This window comes from Strix uralensis, chromosome 23 (assembly GCF_047716275.1).
Source record: "Strix uralensis isolate ZFMK-TIS-50842 chromosome 23, bStrUra1, whole genome shotgun sequence".
In the NCBI taxonomy this organism is placed as follows: Eukaryota; Metazoa; Chordata; class Aves; order Strigiformes; family Strigidae; genus Strix; species Strix uralensis.
Window position 1 is genome coordinate 2,230,027 of NC_133994.1, and position 17,274 is coordinate 2,247,300.

Here is a 17,274-nt window from a genome sequence, read left to right on the forward strand (position 1 = left end):
GGAGGACTGCAGAGCTCAATGTTTACTAGGAAAAGGGTAGAAATGTTGTTAATTTAGAAAACCTGGGCAAGTTCTTTCTCTCCTTTTCTCTTCTGGTTTCAGAAGAGTGATGCTACATGCTAATTTGATCTCTCTTTTGATTACAAAATATTCAGTAATCACCTTATTAGATGAACTGGATAAGGACCGCAACCAACTGGACTGTTTTTCCTTCTCAGTAGAAGCTGGAGATTGGGAAGCAGAGTCATCTATTTTGGGCTTTTTGGAAGCAGGAGGATCTGAAGGGACCTGAAACAAAGACAGGCAGGAAAAATCAAAGACAGAATTACTCATTTTGCAATCAGCTTACAAACAGGTTACAAGGCAAAAGCAAATTTTGTATTTGAAAGAAACAAACACTGGGGTTTTTTTCTGCTTTTTTAAACCTAAGGACAAACAAAGGAGTGAAAACAAGGGACAGACACAAACTATGACATAATGTGGCTTCATTCCTTCATTTAAAATACTCCGATAAAGTGTAGATGGTGCAGGAGTGATATGCAGTAATATAAGTGAGACATTCACACCATGTTGCAGAGAACTATCGGTCTTTTATTATTTTTGTATGCAGAAAGGTAAGGTTTAATGTGGTTGCTGAACTGGAAAGATTATTTTAAACGAGAACAGAACAGACTTTGTTATTCTGTTTGCAGTGGTTGTTATGCCGATGACTTCACTACCCCACAGCTGCAGTGGATTCTGGAGGTGCTGCCAAGAGCTGCTTTGCCTTTTCCACAAGTGGCTCAGCTTGGCCCATAAATCATCCTCAAGCATAAGAAAGCCCTTTGGCAAGCAAAACTCCTTTCCTTCAACACTGTGAAGGAATAAAATTCCTATAGTCCCAGCGTGGCTTGCAAAAAAATTGGTAACTACTGGTTTAACTGGTGCACTGGGGATACCAGCTTGAAGCTTTGCCAGTTCAAACACGTCTATCAGCAGGGAGGGAGAAGGTTCTGGACCTTATGCTGCATCACAACTAGAAATACTAAAATAAACATACCACCTCAGTTTCTATTCCCTTTTCTTTCTTTTCTTTCTTTTGCAATTCCGAACTCTCTACCTGTCCATATTCCCATTCAACCCGGTCCTAAGTAAGGTGGCAGAACCATGCTGCAATAACCAGTAATCGCTCCTATTTGCATTACGTTTTTTCATCCTTATACCTCACTGTGATTTTTGTGGGCAAACAAGTATTTATACAGGTGTGTCTGTAAAACACAGGCATGGCAACATTGTGAGAGCCTGAAATGCTTCAAAACCAGGTCTATTTGCCAGTGAAAGAAAGGATCTTATTTGCCAATGTCTTGCGTTCTGAAAATCAGTCCCCTTCAAGGCATCTTAAATTGGGAACTTAGCGACTGCTTCTCCAAATCATTATTCACTCCTGAAAGCTGTGAGCTAAATGACTTTACCTGAAGAGTACAGAGGAGCTGAAAGCAGTATTGTTAAAATGCGCTTCTCCAGACTCCCAACTGACTTCCAGGCAAACCCAACAGCTATGTAAGGAGAGCAATGCCATCCCTTTTGTGCACCTTAATTAGGAGGAAATTATGACCTCATGTCCCTGACCAGTCTCCTGCTTTCATGGAAGCGGGGCAGTAGCCCGGACCTGCGGCTCAAGCCGATGACTATCTAGCTAACGCCAGTTCAGCTGGCAGCACACACCACTCTCACCGCTTCTACAGCCCCGTGTGCATAGTAACATAATCAAACCAAGTCTAGAGGTTTTAGCAAAACATTCCCTGGCACTCTGGAGCTTGGGGCAGCTTTCCATATGTAGCAGATGAAGAAGAATGACATGGGTGTGTATATGTGTAACCCCAAGTACAAAATTAGCCCATGCCAGTGCCAAATGCCAGCTTCAACGAATTTGCAGAGGATTCTTTCGGCGCAGCTTCAGGCTTCCCTAGGGTTGACTCTTGTAGTGGCTGTGGCATGGTCCCTCCCATCTAACTCAACTAAGAAAAGGCATTTCTAAATGCTTTTTGTAGAAAAGGCAGGACAATGCGTTGGAAAAGATTTGTTTTTGCTTTCAGAGATGCTGTCTGTGCAGACTTAGTGACAGCATTAGAAAGGTATTTGGCAAGTGACTACTGATCCCAACCCTATCCACTGGGGATGGTGAGCTGTGCGGGGAGGGGAACTTGGGGTGGAGGGTGGGGAGGAAGGGGGGCTTGGAATGAAAAAGGCAACAGGTGGCAAGACTCAGCATGGAAACCCGTTCCTCCCCCCGACCATCCGCGCTCTGCTGTCTGCGGAACATTCTGTTCAGGCAGGCGTGGAGACGGCCACCGCGGGGCCGGTACCCTCCGGCCTGCCACGCGCACGGCCAGCGTGGGATCGGCACCACGGGCCCGCAGGGAAACAAGCAGCTCTGGGAAAGGGAGAGCAAGGGCCAGGTTTTAGAAAGGTTCGGGGGGAGATACTTCAATGGAATGATCTCATTTTCGTTTTTAAAGAAATCACGTCTCATCTCCAGCTTCTTCCACTGTCCCCCTTCCTTCCCCTTTAAACCAAGGCTGACACCAACCATCAGGAGGGCTCTGAGCACAAAACATTTCAGTAGACCTGGGAAATGATGCTTAACCTTTTGTTGCCAGGAGCCAGTATTGATCTGAAAACATGAGCTGCTGCTAGAAAAAAGCAGTAAACAAGGTGTGTGCATGAGGGAAAAACAGCTTTGCCCAAGATGGAAATGGGATGAAAAAAGGGGAACAGAAATGAAAAGGGGGACAGAAAAGCAGGTGCTAAGTGAAGCGTGTGGATTTTTCTAACTTCATCTCCCACCACAGGACTCTTCACTATTCCTCAGGAACTAGTGCTGTCTGCAGTGGTAAAGCACTTCAGCTGGACTCATGGAAGGACTGCTGCCAACATAAGTTTTTGAACTGCTGTGATGACCTCTGACAATTTTCCTTCCATCCACTCTCCCATTTTGTTTACACAGAGCATCTGCTGGTTGAGGCTGGAATTGCCTCTCACTACGTGCTTTAAAAAACCCACCATGTATTTAGGTTCTATTTTAACAACGTTAAGAATGTAATTGTGCTAGCAGTTTCCCCACCTGGTCTGTGAAATACTGAGGCACTACATGTTGCTATTAGTCAAGAAATGGAGGTTCATCTCTGAACCTCACGAAGCAGAAGGCTTCTGGCTACAACCTGTAGCCACTTGATCAGATTTTTGCTCTTCTATATTTCTATCTGCTTGGACATCCCACTGAAAACACTTCTGTCCCCCTTCGCAGAAATACTGTGGCTGTGCCATGAACCCATCAAAACTTCCACCTATAAATATCCAAAGCAGGTCAGTGCTGCGCTCTTCTTGTTTTGTGCAGCCTTCTGATGCTGAGAGAGGCAGAGAAGCAAATTTGCTCACAACTGCAGGAAGATACTTAGATGCGGAACAAGACTAGATACAGAACACAAAATCTTCTTTTCATATGACTCACCGATTACATCCCACTCTAGGACAGATTCCAGGCAACAATATACCCCACTCTGACACTTCCAACCCAGCCACAGCAGCCAGCAAACCTTGGTATTGGCTCAAATATGGATGATTTTATTTCATTTTCTCTCTTTGCCAAATAATGAAACATAAAAAGTTGCAAAAGAAATACTGAAAATCTGATGTAACTTTTTTGCCATCTTCATAAATGACTTACAAAAAACTTGAACCCAAACCCTAGAAGACTAAAATAAATGCTTCCTTATTTCCTATTCCATTTTCTTCCATTGTAGGCAACTTAATAATTTGTTGTCAAATGGGCTTTGTGCTGGGCAAAGTGATTTGTTAATATACATTTTCTCCAATCCACAGATGTAAGAAACGTCATGATACAAAGTGGGCCCAGAAATGCTACATGAAACATTTACTTAAGCTTTTGGACTCTTGTTTTCTGAAGCAATTGATTTTTGAGGAAAAATAGATACAGAAGGATTTATAAAATTACTAAAAAAATTTCAAAAGTACATTCCAAAGGGATATTTGGGCACATGAACTTTAATGTCAGCCATTTTAAGGCAGACTGAAATGAAGCAGCCCAGTTTGGCCTCTAGCCAACCAGGCCCACATTTGACATGTCAGATCCAATTTTCTACCTCAATTAAGTATTACAGTAACAAACCATGAGACCAGTAGAAAGAGTTTTTGACCTTCTCCTTGTCAAAAAGACAAGCCTTCCCCAGCGCTCCAAACCATGAACAGAACCAGCAGACCAAGCAAGTACCAGGTCAGCCCGATACCTGAACATTCCTTTTCGTTGCAACGCCGAACAAAAAATGAGCCCAGAAAAGATTCTTACATTTTAAGATTTGGGAGTGCTCACAGGTATGATTCTGAGGATCTACCAAAGTACATTTCCTAAAGTAATTCACTTTCTTTTGGGCAGCCATGCCCCGGGGGCTAAGCTCAGACCACCACAGGCCAAGGCAGCGCTCCCTTTGCGAAGGACACACCACCAATACAGGCCAAAGCCTGAAAAATGGTAAAATCAATGGAACCACAACTGGTCTTATGCAACCGACAGTCTAGGCCTACATAAAGGCATGTGTTGCCAAATGCCCACACTTCCATCTGGTGTAAAAAACCAACCAGCACTATCGAACGGGGAAACCGCCGTGCAACCCCATGTTCACAAAGCACCAAGGACCCTCTTAAAATCCTTCAAACTTCAGTGTGGCCTTTGTCAATCCAGGCTTTGCTATGTTGCAAATGTACCTTCAGAAAAGCAGCTCATGCTCCAAATTCTCATCTATTCTCTGCCGATAAAATCTCCCCATAACTGGGTCTAAGTTTGGCATCAAATTCCAAAACCTCATTGAAACCAGATCTCTTAAAACGGGGTAATGGCACGGGTTTATCTGTGTTTATAACCTTTCCCGGGCTAGGTGTGAATGCACTTCCACTATGTGTGGTGAAGCATATGAGTGAAAGAAGAAAAACTCCAGGCTCCTCTGCTCCTCAAGTTCAGTGATGCAGTGCCAGGCTGGTGCCATAGCTGCTATTATTGCAGCTTTGAGGACACCCGACAGGCTGGGGGCAGGCGCAGTGACCCACACCGCGTGGGCTACCGATTCATCGTGGGGCTACCGATTCATGGCTGTGTAAAAGCCAGACAGTGAAGGGGACAGAGCATGCTCTGTGCAGACACTCTGATGAGGCTGGGGAATCTGTCCCTTGGCTCCTTTCACTCCTTTTAAAGAAGGGTTGGAAATGCAGATACCATACCAGCAGAAAGCACAGCATCCTATGTGGCATCTTTGGAAATGAAAGATTTAATGTCCCCAAAAGCTATCAAGCTATCCTAACACATAGAAATCTGTATTTCAGTCTCTTAAAAAATTAATTGGGAAAATACTGGGGGGCTGAAAAATTCAATTTCATATTCCTAATTCCGGTGTAAATCAGAAATGTCTCCATTGAAAACTCTGCAGCTAGAAAAGCATGTGCAACCAGAGTAGGCAAGATTTAAAAAAAAAAAAAAAAAAAGGCTGTAAATCTATAGATAGCATATGATCATTTTGTTCAAGCTATTGCTTCTGCAGCTAGTTCATGCAAACAGCTGAGTTCAGTTATACCATGAGAAAGGGTGGGGCTTCCTGTCTCATCTGATACTCCGTCTGGGTGTGAAAATTAAGCAGCTTTCTCATTAGGGGCACAAACCACAAGACCAGACGCTGGTCTGATATAAGCACGGAGAAACCCCAGAGAGAGACTACTTGGATTCAAAATGTGTCAGACATCAGAAGATAAAAATACATTAAAAGAGCAAAAAGCTGACAGCGAGCACATTTTGCCATGAGCATCAAATGCCCACGTTGGCGTTGAGTGCTAAAGCTGCAGCAGTACAGCACCACCAGCTCAGCTGCTCTGTCCTTGAGGTTCACTTTGGGTCCACTGGGTGAGCAGGGTCTTTCACTAACTTAATGAACCTTTGATTAAAAATTATCTGGTTGTTATTTAATATGTTTTTCCTGTTAAAAACTATCATCTGACCATCTCAGCTCACATTTACCTATTTACTTCAAAGGGAATCTGGAATTTAGGCTAACACCTAAGCCAGCAGCTGTCCTACAGAGAGCAGGAAAGGTGTGAGACCCTACTGGCAACAAACACATCTGCACCACGGGCCATGGAAAGTCTGAAAGACTAGCCTAACACCTATTCTCCATAAAACTTTCCTCCTTAGGTAAACTGGCTAGGAATGATGGTTTTGTAGCAGGAACAGGGGTGGAAAACACAAACAGAAAAGGGCTTGTGACTCCAACTTTTGCTACTGATTGATTTCTAAGATCCTAAGCAAATAATTTCCAGTACTCTCCCCTAGGAAACCAACCCTCTTTTACTTCAAAAGATGTGTCAAAAATAAACCCCTCTGACACTACAGATATACCAGGAAGAATGTTACAAAAGTGCCTGAAGATTTTCACCTATTTCAATTTATGGATACCAAAAGTCTTCCAGAGCAGCAAGAGCCATGCCAGCCAGCAACAGGCTTCGCTACTTTATACCGACCCGGCCGTTAGGTCTTTGCTGGATTACAAGGAATGGACTGGACAGGCACACATCTTACTGGGAAAACTCAGCATCATTTTAACATACTTGGGGAAGTCAAGGACCAAGTGGGAGTTTAGTCAACAATCTTTCACAACCTTCTGAGGTGTTCCTCTGTGTCAGAATTTAGGCAGGATGGATGGCATTTTCGAAAGCTGATAAGCTGCACCAGAGCAAAAGCACATTAAAAGCCAGGAGGAGTCATGCTACTGAGATGCTCTATTTATTCTCCAGTTTTGCCAAGCTCATTTCACCAACACTAGCTTGGTCTTAAGTATAAACTTATCCAACAGCCAAAAAAACCCTATACACAGTGAAAACGATGGATTGAAACTACCTTTCCAGGCAACTGCGCTGCATTCAGTTATGGCATCTGCAAGTGAAGCGTATGAGAATGCTACTAGTGCTTCTTATTTGACTTGGCAACTGAGCTGTTAACCATTACTGGGACAAAACTTTTAATACTTTATTAACGTTTCCTTGCAGGAAAGGCACTACAGAAACGTTGGGAGTTGAAGCACAGCAAGGGAGCAAAAAATTGTAGAGATTATTACTCTCGTTACCTGCACAACTATTCAATAAAATAAACTAAGTACGAGAAGCTCTGAAAGCATTTCTACACTTCTTACTCAGTGATGACAAGCAATTCTGAGCAACTACCCCAATCTCTGTATTTCATGCTACTAGTAATGCCTGAAGAGCCCTAGGAAAGTCTCCAGAAAATATCTGCACAGACCATTGCTGAGAAATCAGAGTATATGAGTCGTGTTCCTACTCCATGAAGTAATGCAAGTGGGAACCAAAAGAAGAACATTGAGGTTCTATTCTAAATGGCTTTACTTGTTCACTTGTGTGACCATGGACCAGCTACTTATACTCAGCTGACCTGTAGGTATAAACCAGGTGATATTACTTATCCATTTTTAAAGGGTCCTATGAGGTTTATCTTCCACTTTTACTTAGAAGAAGAGGATGCAAAGTCTTATTTTAAGCACAATGAAGTCATGGCACTGTGTGGCAACTCTTCCTCTAGCAGTACCCATGTAATTTTTTTCTCAGAGCCCTAAGAGTGGTTCAGGCTCCTGCTGCCACAATGATAGTATTGTGCTGCCCAGCCTTGTAAAGTGGCATTTCAGAAGAAATTTACCTTTACCAGTGACAAGTATTCAAAGCTACTTCTGGAGGCTACTGAGACCACAATTCCTAAACTTGGGAACTGAACTTAGAATCTCCACATGGTGCTTTTATGAACCACAGGCCTGAGTCTATCCAAGAACAGGCTGCACCACATGAGAACGGAGTGTGCTCTGTGCTTCTCTAGTTGTCTTAAGACTTCTTTCAGACTTCTAGTTAAAATCAAACTAAAAAATGCAAAATGAGAGGTATCTTCAATGTGGGAAAAAGGGCCCCTTATCTGCATCCTTTAAGCCTTCGCAAGCACGTCAACTGATGGATAGAACACTTGGTTCCTAAAGCCTCTTTGTGACGTGGTCCAGAAATGATTAATAAGGTATTAGAGGTCCTTTATAAGTACTGCACTTTCACGTGGATTAAAAAAATAAATATATTTAGCTATAGATTGAAAGCTATGAAGGGTTGTCTTAATAATAAAAAAAGCTAAAAATAATGCTGTTCTACGGAGCTGTAAGAAGATTTACTGCTTGTCTACTGTATATATTTAAAAGAGAAAAAAAGCTACCACATTGCAGTGTCAGTTCTAGAGAGTATATGTAGCATTTGTTTTATTTTTCTTTTTTACAATTTTGGTTTCATTGGGCAGGAGTCCAGACTTTCCATCTTCCCATTTTTCACTGCTCTGGTGGAAGCATAAGTACTCATTTTACCCTGTCATTTTGGGATGTGTGATTACGGGAAGTATTTGCTTTCTATTCTTGCCTTCACAGCACACATGCTGGCTGCCAGTGTGTCCCCCAAGTCTGACCTGTGGGGAATCTTCACAAACCACAGTTGAGAGCGCCTGTTATGCACAGGCATAAAAAGGAGCTGTGAAAAAAACCCTCACTGGAACTAACCTGCTCTTCCTTCCTATTGATGAGCCTACAAGGAGTCACTTCGTCTCTTCCTAAGAGGGGATCTTCTGGTTGTGCAAAGGCCTGATTTTACTTCACTGATAGCAAAGTAAATGCAACTTCCCAGCTAGTCTAAAGGAATGACATGTAAAGAGGTAATGTCTTAGTCACATGGGAGTATAGGAAGTTCATCTTAAAAAAACCCCAGGAACTGAGTTTTCCTCACCCCTGTGCAAAAATCTTTAATTTCTATGGAATCACATCCAAAATTTACAAGAGAAGAAGTGAAAAGGGACTGGACTATTTTATTTCAGACACTATCTCAGTTTAAAGTAGATTCCTACAGAGTACCCTTTGATGAATTAATTTTGTAAAGGCGAATTTAAATTATTTTCTAGAACACTCTACATAGCCCCTGGCATAAGTCATCATCCAGTTTCAAAGCTTCTTGGCTAGCACAAAAGAAAGAGTTTTTCTCTTTTCTTTCCTTTTATTCTTCTAGTACAAAAATGAGGCCAGATGACATCTGATGACTGCACTTATCCTAAGGAGCAAACAGTAAGGCATTTCTAGTAAGTTGTGGTATAGCAAAACCAGCAACAACCTCCCAGGTAAACCCCAGATCCAGAAACTTGACTTTGAAATGGGGGGAGGAAATGCAAATAATCTCACCACTCTTCTATTTCACAAGGATTGGTAAGCCTTCTGGGATTCTTCTGGGCCACTGGAGACTTTACTGCACCTTGCTAACTTTTTTCTGAGTTCAGTAATAGTGAAGCTTACCTAGCATGAAGACGCAGCTGGGGCTACCTGGAAACTTGCATTGAGAAAAGTGCTCAGCCAGTTCAACTGGCTGTTTAATCCCCGATCTCAACAATTACTCTTTTATTTCACTGTTCTGCTTGTAAATCTATCAAATAAAATTACTCTTTGATATAGATCTGATCCTGTAAATCCTTAAAACTCTCCAAATCTTCTGCAAACATTGACTTTTTAATAGCCATTCTTCTAGTCTCAAAATTCTATGAATCTTTAGCGGCTGCTCAACAAAATCAGTATTTCCCATTCAAAGTGATTCTGCTTCGCTGATTCTTCTAGCTGAAACCCCTCTGCTATGGGCAAGCACAAGCACAAAATCATCGTAGTATTATACCCACTGCACAGATGGGAAAACTGAAATAAGCCAGAAACAAAGTAAAAGCCGTGTGTGAATGTGACTGTCAGCTATCTCAATGTCAGTGTTAAATCCCTCAAATAAAGTACCCCCTGATTTTTAAAATTTTTCTTTTAAAGAAACATCTGAAAAGATAGCTGATTATTTGTTACACTATGTACTTGTGTTTTGGCTCTTGGCTGATGCAACTGGAAGCCTCTTTTCCATTGGCTAAGAGTCTGTTTTGCCCATCCAGTGGAAACTAAAAGTTACAGCTTGAAAAGAATTCCCTGCCCTGTGGTTTAAAACAAAACAAACCAAAAAAGTTCAACTCGCACTTCCCACTGGTTGAGCAGAGCCAGTGATTGAGACTAGCATAAACCAGGTCAGAGGGGCTAAGAAGAAAGAATGGCCCCTTTTCCTCTGGTCGTTTTTATTGGCAACAGGCGCCTGGGAACTCTCCGATGCCCTGTCAATATGAAGGGAAGGAGAGCGCGACCGACAGAGGAAAACAAATGGAGCAGGCGTTCGCGCCTCCACAGACACCCGCACGGGTGTTCCAGGAAAACAGAGAGCAGGTTTGGCAGCTGGAAGGAACTAAGGGCTCGGCTCCTGTTGCAACTGAAGCTGAGGGAAGCTATGCCATCAGATTCATCAAGGAAAATCAAAATTTCCTCTATGAACAGATTTGCTTTGCCCGGTCTTTGCTGAATTGTTTGTGGGGTCACGGTCCTGGTAATGAAAAAGCCGTTTGCGGACAAAATTTTCTCCTCACATCTTCTTTGAAATGAAACCAGGCTCTCTTGCTGTAACTGCACTTAAGTTCCAGCTTCAAACTCTTTCCAAGGCATCAGTTCCTGTATTGTGGAGACATGTCCACTCTGCCAGCCAAGAATTTCATTTTAGTTTCAAATGTTACATAAAAGGACGAGTACTCCCTTGTGATTTCCACTAAGATCAGCTCTCTACCAGGCATGGTGTTCAGCCCCAAGTACCAACCAAGGCACAACAAACTTCAGCAAGCAGACAGTTTATGAAGCCAGGAAAGGGGTGAGAGGGTTCTAAATTGATGAAACACAGATGGGCTTGTGGTGCTTTTGTCAAAGTCTTCTGCAGTACCTGGGCAGGCAGCTGCCAAGATCTAGACTGCCCTGATTTGGGTTCTTCTCCAACTCCTCTTGTGCCTGCAGAGCTCCCGAGGGCACAGAATCTGCCCCTGATTCAATATGGTGATGAAACTTAAAAGCTACCAGCACCCTACTATTTTTTTTTTTTTTTTTTTAAATTACATGGACAGGCATTTGTTAAGAGACCTTTTGCCCTTCAGAACTTCTTCCTCTTGGGTTCATCTGACTTTCACCTCTCTTACTTCGGCATCCTTCCTAAGCACAAGCCATACTCACAGGTTTCATGACTATTAGGGTTACCCATTATTTTACTACTGCAGTTACAAAGTCCCATCCTGCTTAGAATCTGGTGTCTTCAGAGCACATGTGGTTTCTCCCAGACAAGTCCAAGAACTGTGCGTGTCCTGAAGCCATGACACCTCAGTGCAGTTAACTGCAATGCAAGGTGAGCCTTTGGGCCAACTGTCTCCCATCTATAGCCTTCTGTGCCAAAACTTCATTAGGAACCTTGATGCTAATCCAAAACCCTACCACCCTTACAGCAGGGCACATCAGGCAAAAATACGATCAAGATCATACGGATCAGCTTTATGGGTAGTTACCAGATCTATGGTTTCTTGAATAATTTTGTATATTTAATTGGCTGTGCATTTTTTTAAGACAAAGCTCAAAGGTCTGTGGTCAGTTTTAAATCAAGAGTAATTATGGGAGGAAAAGAAAATAGCATATAAAATAGCAGTGTCAATAAGCAGCGTGTATTTAACAATCTCTCACCATTCAGTTGAAAAATATGGCTTTCAGTCATCACCCTACTCTTCCTCTTAACACCTAATCTGGTATTTGTGGCAGGCTGGTTTTATGTCAAGACCTTTGCCAAAAGCCTGGCACATGTGTGCAAGCATGTGACACAGGGGTGAGGGCAATGGAACAGAGTCTTTTGCCAGCCTAAGCCAGGGACAACGGTCCAACAACATCATGATGAATTACTTCATGATGTCTTCAAAGTCTCCAGGGCTAGTGGAGCACAGCAAATACAACCCCACTTGTCCGCACTGTGATCCATACTTACCTGTATTTATTTATATGACTCTTTCTGACAGCCTACTCTGCACCCCCACCCTTCTACTTAATGAAAATGCATTTTATTGGCAGATTTAGTTTGGCTGTAGGGTCATTTCAGTAATCAACAATACACTAGAATAAAAACTCTATGAAACAATTGGGGTCCTCAAGGCTGCAGAAAGGCAGCACTGCCCTAGGGCTGTAGTACATTTATTTTTCACTTGCATTTAATTTACTTGAGATGACTATAGGAAACCTTGAGACTATTCTGGAAGATATGGTCTCCGTGTCTCATGACACGACTGGGAGCCAGGCTCTTTGCCTTGAAGCCCAAGTACAACAAGGCACAGGGAAACAACTGCAACTAGCTCAAATATACTCACAGAGTCACTGACTGAGTATAACACATCACCAGTGAGCCTGAATTTTCTGTTCTAACCAATGGACAATGCAGTTTTTAAACCCACGACTCCTTTAAACATATACTGGTGAAAGTATACTGCCAATACACTGATCATGGATTAACAGTTACAAATCCTGTGAAGGTTAGAAGTGCAACAGAAAACCCCTAGTCCCAGTGAAACAATGGTGCAAGGCATCCGTTATCTGTCCCGTTCTAGTGGAAACTACCACCCTGAGTCTTTTTATCAAAAGATGACAACATTCTTGACTGAAGGAGAAGAGTAGTAACCGTATAGTTAAGGATATTTTAGGCGCCAATAGCTTTAAGTAAGATACTGAGCAAGTTTAATATCATTAAAAGGAACTTGCTTTTCCTTAGTATCTTTTCAGTCAAGGCAGGCCATTTCTGTAAGAACACACTTTTTGAGGAGTAACTTCTCACCATCCATATATAGAAGGCAGGAAAAACCTAAATTCTTTGCTTACGAAATGTTTTGAAAGCTACAGACAGGCAGATGCTTCCTTAAGCACCCGACAACTAACGTGCTCTACAATTCTAAGAAAGCCACAAGAAGCTCATCTACTTTAAGTAACAGTTATTACTTCTGAAACCTCCCCAGAGCTCCAAGGATAAAGGCAGACAACCAATTACAGTCTTAGACTTTCAAAGCTTATTTTGCTGCCTTTAGAAATAAGCATCACATGCTCTTTCCACCAGATGCTGAGTTAAGGGGGGGTGGGGGTGGTTTAAGAGGGGAGGGAGGTGGAGGAGGAATGAAGGAGAGGAAAGGGCCCTTTAGTTTACTCTTTCCAATAAACCCATGCAGCAAATCAGTCCTCCTCTGTCAAAAGGGTTTGCTTTGGAAGAACCTTTTCTGTTCCAGTGAGTGACTTGTCTAAATAGAACTAATTTTAGCTAGGACATTCACCATGTAGAAGCAAGGACCTTTGTCCTTCAGAAGGGCTGGCAACATTGAGAACAGAGAAACATTTGCAACAATTACAAAAAAAATTAAAATAACTGAGCAAAATATTACCCCTACACTGGGATGATCAACATGAACACTAATACTAAAGTGGCCATCTTTAGCAAATTGTCTCATTCAATAGATAAATTTTTGACAAAAAGCCCACCCCTTTTTTCTTTTTTTCCCCAGCATAAATTCACCTTTTGACTACAGATAAGAGATCTAAGAGGAAGTGCCCACAAAATGTATGTGAATAGGTATAGAGAGAGATACACAACACATTTCAAAAAAACTATTTTGTGTAACATCAAATGAGGCAGCAAAAGATAATTCGAAGGGAAAACCGGAAGGGGAATAGGCTGGACAGGAGGGGGAAATCTGGGACACTACAAGACCGCTTTTGGTTCTTGTATAACGTGATAGATTTTAAGCCTTTAGGGGGAGAACTGGCTAGGCAATATTACAGTGCAGCGTGACTGTGCAGCCACATGGGTCGTGTCTGCTACAACTCTATTAATAGGAGAGAAGATTAGAGAGGTTTGACTATATGCAGTCTCTATCTACCAATATAATTCCTGCTTTTCTCCCCCCGCTGCATTTCTTCTCACTGCCACAGAGACTCCTGAGGATGCAGGAATGCCCACAGCACCCCAAAAGGGCCCACCGGAGCCAACTGCCACCCAGGACTGGACCGTACTCACTTGAGTAACCCCCCTGAGGTATTTGCTGGCCCCAATTCATCCTTCATATCTGACAAAGCATTCAAACTTTTGTTTACATCTATTCAAAATTAATAGGCTTTAAACAGAGATTTAACTTTTAGTATTTAAGTGAATTGCAGAATTTAGGCCTCAGTTGGTATAAATATAATGAGTTATGTTTGTCGTGCCTAAATCATAAATATGAACACCCACCGGGCACGACACATACTGGTTTTTTGCTCTTACTTCTCACTTTCTTGTTACAATGTGAGTTCTATTCCACATCCCCATTCTGTGTGTGTAACGTGCCTGACCCCTATAAAGATGGTCAAATAAATATCTGGTGACCTCACAAGTATGAAAATAAGCTTATTTGAAAGAAAAAGTATATCTTCAGGGGGTTTGGCAGTAACTTTCAATTATTTTTAATTGCCTGGAAAATTAAAGTAAGAAAATAGTGTGGTATAAATGTTAGGGCACATTATTAAGCCGTTTTCATAATATCTTAGCCATAAGCTTAATAGACAAAAAGGTTTTTTTTAAGCCTCGGTCATCTGTTCAATATGAATGGACTGTCTGTTCCCATACTTCCTCAAGGGGTAACTGAACTGAAATATTCCATGATAGAAACCAGATTCAGCTTGACCTGGTAGGCAACGAGAACTCCACAGAACCTTCAAAATTTGGGTTTAATTACAAACCACCATGGAGCCTGGACTGCAGCCTGAGATCAGAAATACAAAGAAAGGAGTTGAGAGAAAGTTTGGAGCTATAAACGCCAACTTCCCTTCCCCCACTTTCCTTTTCTTAAACCATGGGATGGATTTTTTTTCTTCTTACTGTCAACACAACTGACTTACAAACTGCAAAGTAAGCAAGATCTCTGATGTAACAGTCCTAAGTCTGCCTTCCTTTCTTCTGATGGAATTATGCTATCACAACACTGACACTGCACCAAACGCATCACGGAATCAACACAGAATCGAAATTCAACCCTGGTATCACGATGGCTTCAAAGTCTCATATTTTATTTTCTTCTTTTGCTTGAAACTTTGAAGCCTCAAAGTGAGTTGAACTTTTCTAACAGAGCCTATAATGCAGTGACTGAAACACACAAGACTTCAAGAAGTACTGTTATGTTAAAAATCACCCTGAGCAGCCTAGCCAAAATGAAGCAAGCAAAACCTTTACATAAGCATAGGTTTGTGGTCTTCCATATGCTGGGCAGAGTAGAACTGTGCTGTATTTTTGCCAAAGCTGTGGTATAAATTAGCAATAAATGCCTGACCGAAAAGTCCTGGGTCAAGGAAAAGACTGAATCAAGCCCTCACTCCATGAAAGCAAACACCATAACATCAGTCTGAGCAGAAGGAGGAAGATCAGACCTGTGCGAAGGGAATGTCACTGCTCAGGAACACAAATAGTTTGACAGGGTCTGCTTTTCAATGCTGTTTTCATACATCCAGTATGCAAAAAACTTAAAAAAAAAAAAAAAAATCAGAGAAAGAGATGGTGCCTATCCATCTAGAACAGGGATAGGAAATCTCTGTCTGACAGAAGCTGAAGTGAGGGTGGATCATGCACAGAAGGGAACTTAATAACCATAGGCTGAGTCCTGTACAGGAAATTGTGATAACATAGATGAAGGGCTTAGATCTGTGGGGTGGCATGAGAAATGTTGAACATCTGCATTGAGGCACATGCTCCCTTGCTTCTGAAAGGAAGGAAGGAAGGAAGGAAGAAGAGAGCTACCAGTCATTTTCAAGAGGACAGATTTGGGCACCAGGTCCTGTGCTGCTGGGCTTTGCACTACTATTCCGTATTCCTGCACAATTCAGTATGTATGTGCACCACATATACCAGCCTGCACTTGCTGCATACACATTTATTGTTACTACAGAGGCAAGGACAAAGACCAGGAAGACAACTGCATGGAAAAATGGCCTGACACCTTCCAAAAAGCACCAAACCCATTTTGCTTCTTGCAAAGAGAAATTCCTTCTCTTCTGCAGCTCTGGAAGACAATTTTCTTTATTCTCTCTCTCTACAATGTTGCCATTAACATCCCCACCACCCCAAAGGAAGCGAGTCCATAAACAACTACTTGCTGTGTAACCTTCATGGATCTGACTTAAATGCAGCAGGTAACAATAATGAAAACCCAAGCAAACAATCTATCCCAGCATCACTCATTGTGCCAGCACAGTCACAGCTGATACGAAGAATCAAACAACAACGGAGTCCTCCAGTACTGGAAAACAGGCAGTCCTACAGTTTGCTTTGATCTTTGAAGTTCCTCATAAGAATAATTTAACCAATCTTACATTGCCAGAGCTTTACATGGTTTAAAGGATATATAAAAGAAACACGAAACTGTGAGAATAAACTCGTGTAAGGACTTCACATATTTGCAAACCACCATACACTCAAGTGTCTTGTTGCACTGAAATGCCAAAAGAAAAAAATGCACAACTCAAACATGAAAGAAAAATCCGAAATTAGACCAACCACCCATTCACCTGTGCAGCCCAACATAAAATGGAGAGCCTGGATAAACACAGTCATGGTTCAGATGTTACTGTTACAAGGTGGCATTAGGGGTGAAGAGATGTTCCAACTAATGCTTTTTATTTATTTTATTCCCTGCTTAACCATGAGACTATAGGTCACCAGCTGTAATCCCTGAATCTTTACCTATCTCATATTAGGGATCTCTCTATTCCATTTTTCTGAGACTGGACATAAAAAAACTCAGGTTAACTTGAAGGTTTAATGGAATATACCTATGTTAGCTGAAGCCCAAGACCTGCACTGGAACTAGAGCAATGAAGTATTGCACTGGTTGCTATCCCAGCCAGACAAGGTGTGTAGCTGGCTGGCTGAAAAATCATTCCTCTCTCTGTGCAAGGCCCCAGCCTGGCAGAAGGAGGCTCAAGAAGGTAACGTACCATATGGAAATCAAGCAAAAGTGGACAAGATGGCTTTGGTGGAGGGATGACTCCAGAGAGGGTAGATTTTTGTCTCCCCAAGGAAAAAAATAACAGCCTGCTGGTAAAAATGCACCATACTGTCTTGGTGTAAATTTAGCTTAGAAAGCGTGAATCACAGGGAAGTTGACATTTCACCTAACGAAACACTACTGAGGCTGAGAAAAAGAAAAGTTCATCTCAAGGAGAATCTTGCCAGCCAACAATGGGAACAAAAATCATCACCTTTAGGTAGATATAAAACTAA

General features: G+C 42.1%; 1 protein-coding gene across 3 annotated transcripts in view; it reads right to left on the bottom strand.

The window, feature by feature from the left end:
• Positions 1-17,274, bottom strand: part of SKI (SKI proto-oncogene) — a 141,262-nt gene that overhangs the window by 13,991 nt on the left and 109,997 nt on the right. For all 3 annotated transcript variants that reach the window (XM_074892586.1, XM_074892585.1, XM_074892584.1), the window contains one exon: positions 163-288. In XM_074892586.1, the coding sequence (XP_074748687.1) occupies positions 163-288 (126 nt within the window). The remainder of the gene's footprint in view (positions 1-162; positions 289-17,274) is intronic.